General features: G+C 36.7%; 1 protein-coding gene across 5 annotated transcripts in view; it reads right to left on the bottom strand.

Annotated features, from left to right (window-relative positions):
* The window catches only part of LOC109536070 (paired box protein Pax-6), a 36,866-nt gene that overhangs the window by 4,154 nt on the left and 20,921 nt on the right, over nt 1-11,791 (bottom strand). For 4 of the 5 annotated variants that reach the window (XM_048664909.1, XM_048664911.1, XM_048664912.1 and 1 more), the window contains exons 5-7: nt 5,484-5,700; nt 1,965-2,111; nt 1,803-1,885 (exon numbers count right to left, since the gene is read on the bottom strand). In XM_048664909.1, coding sequence (XP_048520866.1) covers nt 1,803-1,885; nt 1,965-2,111; nt 5,484-5,700 — 447 coding nt within the window. The remainder of the gene's footprint in view (nt 1-1,802; nt 1,886-1,964; nt 2,112-5,483; nt 5,701-11,791) is intronic. The other variant, XM_048664910.1, reaches the window with a different exon arrangement.

Below are 11,791 nucleotides of genomic sequence, written 5' to 3'. Positions count from 1 at the left end.
TGCTTCTTTCCATTCTGTTTCGTTGGCGCTCTTTCAATCGTTTAGTTTTTGGCAAGTTTTTCTTTGATAGCGGCTGGGGTTTTTCGTGCTTTGTGCAGCAATAAATATAATTTGGGATTTTAGAAAACCAAAAATTGTAAACCGTTTTTTACAGACGTCGTTCGTTCTTCAGTTATAGAAAAAACTAATACAAGTTTTGCATCAAGCTCATCATCAATTGCCATTGTGAGTATAAAGAAAGCAATAAATCGCATAGCCAGGTTATTCTATGTAACGACAATTTGATTTTTTGAGTAGCAAAAGACTAATGAAAATACCAGTTTTGAATAATGAAAAATTAACGAAAAAGTGAGAAAACTTATAAGGGGTGTAGCCGAAAAAAGTTGAAATTGAGGCAGCAGTTTTTTCTTGCGAAATATTTTTACAGACCCTTGCACAGCTTTAAATTGTGAAATCCACACCGCAAAATCGCCTTTGGCTCTCGAGTTATTGGAGAAAATGTAACAATTTTCCATCCAAAATTGCATCAAATTACTATAAAAGGAAAACTCTCAGGTGCCCATTATGGTAACATGTATTTGAGATTCTATGTTCTTCACACTTCCTAACAAAAAACTGTCTAAAAAGATCATCTTTGAAGGCCAACCACGCCAAAAAATCTTGACTAAATAAATGCACTAAAAGTGGTTTTTTGAACATTTATACACCCGTTACTAATTCCTAATCCTATAAATAAGTACGGCAACTTTCCATTCGTTTCTGGTTGAAAAAAAATTTTTCCCCTGAACTATTTTATCTAAAAAACTCCAAACCAAGTCTCAATATGTTAAAACGCCCGTCTTTTTGAGCCTGAACATTTTACATTAAAGGAACAGGCGAACGTTATTTGAGTGAAAATCCAGGCATAGAAAACGTTCTAATTTAGATAAGTAACATGGCAACGAACGGAAGAGTTAACGCCGCTCTACTCAAAATTGCAAACATGACTTTTCATCTGCTGAAAGCTTCTCTAGCGTGCCCTTTCAGGAAAAATAAATACCGTTTTAATGTAAATTTGTTCTATTACGGATGCCATTTCAAGAGCATGGGAAACGTTAGAAACAATTATCAATTCGAACAACTAGGAGGCACTTAAGGTAGGTTTTCCTTTTTTAGGGTTTTAGGTCCTTAATAGAAGTTATTTATTGCGGGGCTGCTGTTTGCCCTTTGCCCTCTTTTAGCCCATGTAAATCACTCTCATTTATTTATGGAATGGGGTGCGATGACACTCGCAATATTGTGAGGACAATATGAGCGATTGGTCAAATTTATTGCCTTAGTTTCCTATTTGTCTTGTTTATTTACTGGATTTTCTTTATTTGTGTGACTAATTTTTCTAATTTATGTAAGCCCATAGTGAAGTAAAAGAAGAACGAAAATTATTAAAAAAACTTAATCAATTGGCGAAAATGATCGATATGGTAGGTTCGCAAAAATTATCAGAGCTTAAGAAATAATTAAAAATTTAATTTTCTGGAGCTCCTTGAGTTTTCGGGACGACTCACCTTCAATATAATGCACGATTTTACTTTTTAGTGATTTTTAAGTTGTGTTGTGTGTTTAGTGATCAAACTCGTTGGATGACAAACTCGATAATCGTCACCAAAACAACAAACAGGTTCAATTAAAGAAAATTTTAATCAGTTCAAGTTCCCCCATTGACTCGAGTTTCTGTTTAAAGTGGTTTTTAGATTCCAGATTGGAAAAATTGTCGGCTGGAAAACTGTATGCTTTTTCCTACTTATTTGGAAAAAAATTGTTACCTGGATACGTGCCTCAGGCAATCCAATTTTCTCGGCTAGCCGTTCCCTCGCGAAAACGTCTGGATAATGGGTGCGCTCGAATTCTGGAAGAGAACATAGAAAATTCACTAAAAACCCCAATTAAAATCCAAAGAACCTTGCACAAGTTTGGGCAATAAGTACCTTTTTCCAGACTGTCGATCTGCTCATTTGTAAACGAGGTTCGGTTCCTTTGCAGCTTCCTTTTAAGCCTTAACCGAAGTTGCGAGTCTTCGTCCCCCGACGAGTTGTGTTCAGAGTTGCCGTCCGAAGTGTTCTCATGGATTACTTCTGGAACAATCCAAACTTGTTAGTATAGTTGCACGTTTTGAAATTAGTTTGTGCGCAAATTTTCCACGATTTCCATTTCGGCGCTCGCAAAACAAACAAAAACGGCAGTTTTTTATTCGTTCACATATTCGGGGGGGGATCCAATTTTATTTAAAAATCCAATTCTGCGGAATTTTACATTCGAAATAGGGCAAAACGGGGCGGCTTGCAAAAATAAAACGCGTTATAAAAAATCGAACGTAAAAGCGAGGAATAAAATGATTCCGCTCATATTGGGAGCGCTGTTTCGAAATGAGCATAACTTCCGCAAGAGTGGATCTGCGATGCCCAATCTAAACTGGTAATTGTGTTGATGGTAAATTTCCTCGAAATAGTTACAACGTTACCCATTCCATGATTGAGTTTGCAATGTTCAATGCAGGGTTTTTTTAATTTTTTCAAAAATCTCAACAGAACTTCAAGATTTTACTGAAAGTATTTACCTAAGAAGGTTCACTGAAGAACATTGTTTGAAATAATTCAGGCATCCAGCGGTCTTCTGTGAGTTTTTCGAGTTTTAGAAATCAATTCACTTAATACAGAACATCTTGTTGTTCCGGATTAATTCAAAAATCATTTAACCAGTTACCGAAAAGTGATGGAATATAATGCGAAAATATACAAAGCCCCAATCCAAACGTTTGCATAAAATTGCATTAAGCAAATAGGCACGCAGCTTTCAATAGTGCAAACAGTTTTAAATTAACTTTGGACTATACTTTCGGTCTCATTCATACATAATTTCAAAGTGCAAACAAAAGGCTTTTCAATTTGTTTGGCTGGTAATGACATTTTAAACTGCACCCGCACTTCCAAACTCGAATTACCCCGATGGAAGCTCATTAATATATGAAATCATTATCAAAGCGCATTATGTTCCGGTTGATACATTTGGCTGATTATTATAAGTAAAATGTTGGCAGTGAATTAACAGAGCTTTTATCATAAATCAGTTTGTTTATGGGGATGCTAGAGAAAGTTTAAAATTTTTAAGTGATTGCTTTGCAAAATTAGTCAAAGTAAATATTGAAACACGAAATAGACGAAGCGAAAAATCCACGGCCGATGCAATAGCAGCCTCATACTAGGCGGAATCGCCTAACCGGCGTGGTGAGAGGCGGGCCTATAAGCCACATTTCGACGGTTATACACACCAAATATATTCAATTAAAACCTTTGTTTGTAAAAATCTAAATCGTCTCTTTATGAACTGCTCAATGCTTTAGCAATCTTTGATTGAATAATCGATTTTCGAGTTATTAGACCGTCGTCGATAGGAATTTCTACGGGAAAAACAACGAGACCAAACTTCTATCGACGACGACGGTAACTTTTCAATACTAATCGTGTTCACTTTTGAGTCTTTTATTACTTCTATTTTTTTAATGATAAACCACCTTTTAACTCAATGAAGAATCCATTTGCAGAATGCACTTTCGACATTTGCATGTGTTAAGGCGAGTTATAAATATAAAACGGCCATATTCAATCCGGACAAAATGTTCATTTCACACGAAAACGTGCGACCACATTTCGCAGACAATATGACGAGTTTTATTAGAAAAATCACCGAATTGGTGGAAAACAAGGCAGTAACATGTGCGTCATGTGAAGGACCGGCAAGCAAGCAGTCAGAACCAGAGAAGTTGGCATCTCTATATATTTCCCACCCTGTTCTGCGCGTCCCCATTTACTTCCGCTTCTGTAAACTCCACCCTATTTTGTATCCACCCTCGCTATTTCATTCTCCTTGTTTTATTTCATCTTCTGATCCTTTCCCCCCTGGTTTCCCTCCGAGTTGCCCCCCTTCCTCCCCCGCCCACCCAGTTCCCCACGTCCCCAACAGCGATGGGGAATGCCGCTCGTTGTTTTTATTTTCTGCCGGCTAAATCTCTATTCAGGACTTTGCATAATTTCAGGTTCTTGAAATTTTTAGCTTATATTACTTTGTGAGGAATTGTATAAAAGCTGCATCTTTTATTAATATTTCCTATTTTTGACTTTGCGACAGTCGGCAAAATATTTCAATTTTCCTTTACGTATTTCATGAATGGTTACTCTAAAAGCTTATCGGGGAACAACAGTTGATTACATACATTAATTATAGTTGAAAAGTGGTTGTATAGCAAAATAAAGACAATTCAAAATTAGGAAAAATTAACTCTTAAGGTTCTTGATAAATAAATCATTATTCTTCATTCAAGTAACTGAATGCAAAGTATTTTCTTAAGGCAGAGCAATAAAAATGCATGTTTTCTTCCTCGATATATAGAAGCAAAATTGTAATTTTTCATGATACCACCTTTATTCCAAATCAAAATTAATTCCTGGGTTTCAGTCATTTATTGTCTCTATTTATCAATTAAAATACGTTTCGGTGTATTTTTCCACCATCATCAGTTTATCTAAAATAACAGATAATTAAAAAAAAATTTCATTAATTTAAAAAAGTTTTGTTTTAGCTTGAGTATCGTTTACACATACGGGCCTAAATAAAACGATCGAAAAAGGCTGTAGCACTTAGCAATCGGCCCGCGTAACGGCGAGAACTCGAAGATAATTCACTGTTGTGTTACGAGGTGCATTCAATCTGTAGCAACGACTTTTTTCTGAACGCTGAACGAAGAACCCGAAAACTGTTTGATTTTTACAATCAACTGCCGAATAAAAAATTTGAAAATTTAGTGAAATATTTTCCAATTTCATTTTCGAATACCGCCACCACTTTTAAGTTCGGGATGGCCAAAACTTTGCTCACAAAAATTTGACTCGCCAGCTTGTGGTATTTGCATGCATCGCAAACACTTTGCATTTGTAGAAATATTTGCAACTAAAATTTTTTAAATCATAAACCACCAGACTATAAAGAAATCTACTTGATTCGCCAGAAAAAGCCAAAAAAGTTCCCAGTTGTAAGTAATTTTAATGTGCAAAGCCCAGTTTGACATGATTCATAGCATTATTGCTGATTTTTAAAAAAATTAGTGCGATATTTACGACAAATTAACATGTGCTCTCTGTTCAGTTCATACTTGCAATAGTCCATTCGGATTGTCAGGCGCATTTAGCAATCCGCCCTCGTAAATTGGGAAAGGGCAACAAGGCCAGATATTTCCGATATGTGCTTCTCACTCTTCACCATGGTGAGACCACCAAGGCAATTCGCCGTTTTGCTACGGGGTGCATCAAATATTTTCATTTATGAGATTGCTAAGAAAATCCCGAAAAGTGTTTGGTTTTCGCAATAAACTGCCGCATAAATAATTAGGAAATATTAACCCAAATAATTTGTTCCGTTATGAATTCTGGTCTTTTTCGCTAAATGATTCCTACCTCGTTTCTGAATCTCCTCCCTGGTGATTTGTGCTGTTAAAGTAGGAGCTGGATGAAGTCCAAGATGGGGAGCAGTTGGGGTACCGGGATACCAAGCCCATCCTGGCGCCTGTCCATTAAACATCCGCAATTTGTCGTAAACGGACTCGTTCTGAGCGGAAGCCTGCTGCTCCTTTTGGCTCGCCAAATTCCGAAGAACGCGATTGATTGATGAAACCTGGAAAAAAATGTGTTCTATTAGTTTGGAAAATTCGACTTTTAACCAAACAGCACCAGTGTCGGTGGGGCGTTGTGGGAACATCCAGGGCAGGGACAAAAGCGAAGCCAGATGCAATCCGACGCAAAACATAACTAGCTTATCCCTATCCCCGATGAATGGGTGCTATTACGCCTTTATTCTTCCCGTTAAATCAAGTGGAAGTAAAACACCTCGTCACTGCATGTCAGCAACACGCATTCGCCTACAAAATATTCCCGATCCTTTTTATCGCATGAGCTCATTTAAATTAGCATGATTCATTTTGTGCCTAACTTTGTTAGGTTGACAATGGGATTGTCTTCATCACGCTCTGCAGGCCTAAATTTATACTTATTATTTAATGCGAAAATTAAATGAACATAAACAATTGACGCAAAAGAATCTGACTAGGATTCTTATGGATTCAAAGTGTTCTAGTTTACCTATTATCCATTTTGGATTTGATGTGAACGAGCAATTGATGTGAAGTGCAATTGAGTTTTTTTAATCACTGAACGCCGAACAATGGAAAAATCAGCAGCATTTCAAACGTTCCACAATAGCTAATTAAATTAATGTAAATGTATGTAGAGCATGCGGTACTGTTATAGCCACACATGTCATCGGGTTGTTGAGCATTCTGCTCCTGACAGCCGGAGATCGGGAAAACTGATAAATCGAATGGATTTGCCAGCCACTGGAGTTGGCTTTTGCATCATTTCCATTTACCAGGGCCGGCCAAGAGGAAGCCAAACCTTTCCAACCAGCAACTTGACGATGTTCACAAGGAAAACGCTTCAGCAAGGGGTTTTATGAACTAGGTGTAGGAATCCTGGAAACTGTGATAGGACAGGCATAAGCAACTTCGATAGTAGATTGCGTCGGGAAGCCCCCGTATAAAAAACAGGGGTAGCTCTTTGAATGAGATCAGTTAAGCGTGTGTCACAATTCGGGTGCGGTCATATGTGAAATAGCCGGGCCCCGAAGCCTAAAAAGCCCTGCGGGATAGTTCGATAATAATGCGAATTTCAAAATGAACCCGAAAGAAATTTCCCGTAAGCCCTAGCCGAATTATTGTGCACTAAATTGTCCAATTTATAAAACCACTATGATTTCCTCTTAGGTAGACGCGGGCTATTTTCTTTCCGGCCGCAAGGGACAAAGGCCCTGATAATGCTAATAACATGGTTTTTAATCATTTTGAATATTTGATCAGATTCTGTAGTCGCTTTGCTAAAACCGATGAATAATTTATAAACAGTGAGCAAAACGATTTCGGTCTTTTCACTCTGATTCTGGTTAATTGCAGCAACAATTTGAAAGTTTTCTTTGTGAAAATCCGGCTCTGCATTAATTGAACTCTGTCGCAAATAAAGCTGGGCCCATCAAAAGTCCTACAAGTGCCCTTAAACAGGAGCTAATACGGGAATGCTGTAATTTTACACCGTTTAATACACCGAATAGTCACTGTGCTAGTGTGCATGATGACATTGTATTGCTTCGGATTGGGGATTAGAAATTTAATGATTGGCAAATTGGAACGTCTCTTCAGACGCTTTTGTTCATTTTAACACAAAATAGCGTCGGCCTAAAAGCAAGACAATTTTACAGTGTGACAGCAATTTATTTCAATTTCGAAAAATGAGGATACATTTTTGCTGCGAGCACATGAACAGGTTCTTTTTCCTCGACTGTGAACAAGAGTTGCAAAATTTTAATTATGCGGATTTTTATCAGTCTCAATAACGAGTTGACGGGGATACTTGAAGTCCCAATTGCTAAGACACAAAAATTAATATTTTTAACTTTGGCAATCGCTGTTAGATATTTTTTCTGAGGTTGTTTGAAACCCAGTGTAATAATGCTGAACTTTTAAATATAGAAATAGACACACTTGCAACAATTGTTCCAAGCGAATCAAAAGTAACTTATCAATTAGTAAATATAAATTTAACCTGTATTATGCATCATCAATGCAGCAATCAAATCTAATAATTTTTTACGACAACCCGAATATTTGCTGTCACATAAAACCTGGAACACTATGTATATGCAGGTTTTGCTAAATCTGCGTAAGAAAATGTGTTCTGGAAAATGATTATGCGGAAATTGCCAGAAGTGGTGATCCAGCTGATGACCTGGCCAATCAGCTTCTCAGTTATCTATGGGATGGGGTAAAAATGAGCTTTCTAGCTCAAAAGATTTCTCGAGATATGAGTAAAAGACTGTGGATGTACGTTTAGGGCGGTTTTGTATGGTCTGAATCTGAAACCGGCGATATCTCTTTTATTTTCAAACGCTTTGCATTTGCATATTGAGGGGAATGGTGTGTCCAGGCCTAACAAGCCGAGCCCGTGCCGAGTTTTAGTCGCGCCGAAATTCCCTTGATGTTTCTTCAAAACACCCACAGAAAATAGATTGTCTGTCCGTGTTTCGACGAAACCCCAAACGAATTTTGGCTCGACTCAGGCTCGTCTCGCCAGGTCTGGACGCACCATAAGGTCGCAAACAATCAATTTGTTGATTTTTTGGCGAAAAAAGTTGCAATATTCTTTCAAACAAACTCATCTGACTGCAAATTCCTCAAACGATTCAATTTGCTCATGGCAAGTAAGCGAGGAAAGCAACGGGAGAAAATAATTGAAAAATTTACTTGAAGCAATATCCACGAATTGAATGAGAGCGACGAATTGATGGGAATTTATCGCACTTATTCACTAACGCTTCTTCCAGATCGGCCTTAAAAGTTATGAATTTTTTAATGATAGGCGCGCGCGTCCCACACCCTTTACTGGATTACAACCTAATTTCAAAAATTGAACAAGAACTGAATGAGAGAGAATCTATTTGAAACTTTGCAGACTTAACAACTAAGGCTTGTGCTTAAACATGAACTGGCTTAAGAGTTCTGCGTTTTTAAACAAAGTGGCGCACTTTTTGCGGATTTTACTCAAACACAGTACAATTTCAAAAAATTCAAATTTTAAAGTGAATCAAAAGGATATATCGATTCAGATTTTGCATATGTATTCCGTGGGTCTGCTTCTAAAAATTAACAAAATGTACCTACTCCTAAATTGAATCGGGCTTCAGAGTTATAATTTTTTAAACACGGGCGCGAGCACTTAAAACCGTTTACTGAATTACAACCCGATTTCGAAAACATTCAGGAACTGATGGAAACAAGGAACACTTCTAAAACTTTTGGCACTTAACACCTAAGTCTTCTCTTCTAGATGTGCAAATATTCATCCTTGAAGGAGCTCTGGGTTGAGAGTCCTGAATTTTTAATAACAGAGGCGCAGGTTTTAGCCGGTTTATTGTTAAACAGCCCAACTTCAAAAATTTGCAAATCGATTGAATTTTTGCACACCAATTTAGTGAATATGATTTAGTGAAGCCTGTAGTAAAAACAGCCAAATCCTAGTACTAAATTCGCTCGCTTTTAGGAATTAGGAACTTTTTCAACATAGGCGCGCACGTTACGAACAGTTTACTGGTTTAAAATCAAATTTCAAACATTTTCAGTCACTGAATCAAGCGTTCTGCTCTACATGTCCAAAAATTCAGTTTTAAATCTGCGTAGGGTTGGGAGTTCAGAATGTTTAAGAACAGAGACGCACGTTTTAGCCGGTTTACCGATGTACAACCCAAATATCAAAAATTGCCCGAATGTGGTTCGGTCTCCGAAATCGAAAATCATCTTCAGATCCGAAATAATCAATCATTTAAACGCATTTTTGGCAGCCCTTCTATCTTTAACCGCCGATAACTTTCTCCTTATACGTGCAAGTCCATAATGAGCTTTCTCTAACGATATATGGAGTACCTAAGTACTAGTAAAAAAGCTACTAATTTAACCGGAAATGTTAAACACTTAAAAACATAATTCTGAAAAACATTTCAGGTCAGCTGTCAGCAGTCAATTTTTCCCACCCCTATACCCTTACCAGTTCTCCATATACCGGGTGTGTATATACCACACCCTTAATATCTTTCTCGCAGTTGAAAATATGAAAAATCCGAAAGACATGTCAATTTTATTTGTAAGGCGGACACTTTAATTTAATTAATATTTTTAGCCTCTTTGTTTCAACCCCCTAGTTCGAGGTCAAGTAGCACATCGTTTTAAAGGGCGTTCAATTCTCTTTACATTAGTTATTAGTTTGTTGCTTTTTGTCCAGAGGTTTTCGATTAATCGCGTTTCAGAATTACAAAAATAATTAAACTTGCCTGCATTGAGATTCTGGTTTTCAGATTAGTGTTCAAACAAAAATTATGTCATTGGGTCAAAAATTATGTCATAGTACAAATGATTAGAAGGTTCGGTTACACCGTTTAAATCGTTAAATAACAGGAAGAAAAACTAGTTCAAATAATTCAATATCTTCATTCATTCACTATCTTATAAGTTGTTCAAAATGTTGTCTATTTTCCTGTAAACAATAATAAAGTCAATTTTCGAATCTTTCCCAACATTGATAAGATATTCCCGGATAGATCGATTGGCAAAAGGGAAGCAATTGAATGGCCTCCAAGATCACCGGATTGAACACCCTTAGCCTTTTTTCGTTGGGGACATCTCAAGTCCATTGTTTATAAAACACAACCTGCTGAATATTAATGATCTTAAAAGGGGAATTGCAGCAGAATGCCGGTCAATTCCCGCTGAACATTTCCGAAATGTTAGAGAAGAGTTCGAAGACAGACCTGATTATTATTTACAGGAAAATAGACAACATTTTGAACAACTTATCAGATGATGCGTAAGTAGGTGACATAGGTTTTATTGTATAAATTTATCTTCGCAAATAAAAAGTTATTTTTGCCGATGTAAAATTATCAATAAATAAGAAATAAGATCAAACTCAAAAATAAGAAATTAAAGGAAAAACTAGATTATTAAATTAGAGATCTAGATATTTAATCTAGATTAAACTAGATTTTCTTCCTGATATTGGACGATTTTAACAGAGTAACCTACTCTCCTAATCGTTTGTATTCCAAGTAGACCCAATACAATTGTTTTTGTGTAAATGTTACAGACAGTATATAGACTCAGGCCGTATGTAAAGGGACATGTCATTTCATATACAGACTAGACCGTTTATATACGGACTATAGCTATCCAGACCGTTTGTGATGTTTACATTTTCAATTGTTACAAATTGTTTTGCAAAAATTGTACTTAAAAGAGTTTAAAAAAGAGTGCTCTTTGTTAAGGGCGACGCTAAATACGATATACTTCGGATATAAAATTATGAAAGCAAAAGTAAATAAGATGTAATCTTTAATAATATAAGCTCAAATTTAAAAATATAGGTTTTACTAACAACTGTATGAGCGAACAATATAGGTTGCCAAGAACAGCCGGGGTTTAGTTAAGGGGTACCTGATGATCAGTTTGCAGAGATCACATATGTATGTTTTTCAGAATTTGCCGTATTTCATTAATCAGGTGGTAGATCAATTTGCCTTTTTAATGTTGGTTTTAATTCGTTCGGTTTATATCGTTTGTTTGTTTTCCTATAATTATTTATTTAATTGTTTTAAGAACACCGTGTTCATAAAAAAATTCCCAGTGTGCATTCGATTTCTAATTTTTTTGCGCCTTATTTCCTGTGGCTGCCAGGCCTTTACAGTCTACCTATGAATGTCCCGGAATTTTAATCGATTTGAAGTGCTTTTCAGCGAAATTTTTGAACAACCCACTCTTTCCTTAGACCTAATATTAAGGGTACTTCAAGCTAAAACCAAAATAAATGCCAAGCTAAAACTGCATACAGTTTATTAACCGGGGTTTCGTCCGTTTACATATGGACTAGTCGAAGTTGGAAACAGTCTAGGCCTTTTACAAGCCGACTAGTCCCTTTATTGAAGGACAAGTTTGTTACACATATGGACTGAAGTCTTCAGTCCGCTTATATACGGACTAGTAATTTTATATACTGCCGGTTTTACTCATACAGTGTGTAACATAAACACTAACCTGAAACCCAATATCTGAATGCACGCAAGTTTAATTGTTTCCACAAATTTGAAACGCGATTATTCGGAAACCTCTGGACAA

This window comes from Dendroctonus ponderosae, unplaced genomic scaffold (genome assembly GCF_020466585.1).
Source record: "Dendroctonus ponderosae isolate FM_Combo_2020 unplaced genomic scaffold, Dpon_F_20191213v2 Dpon_F_20191213_1, whole genome shotgun sequence".
In the NCBI taxonomy this organism is placed as follows: Eukaryota; Metazoa; Arthropoda; class Insecta; order Coleoptera; family Curculionidae; genus Dendroctonus; species Dendroctonus ponderosae.
Note: the sequence above shows the minus strand (reverse complement) of the source record. Positions and strands in the feature narration are given on the sequence as shown.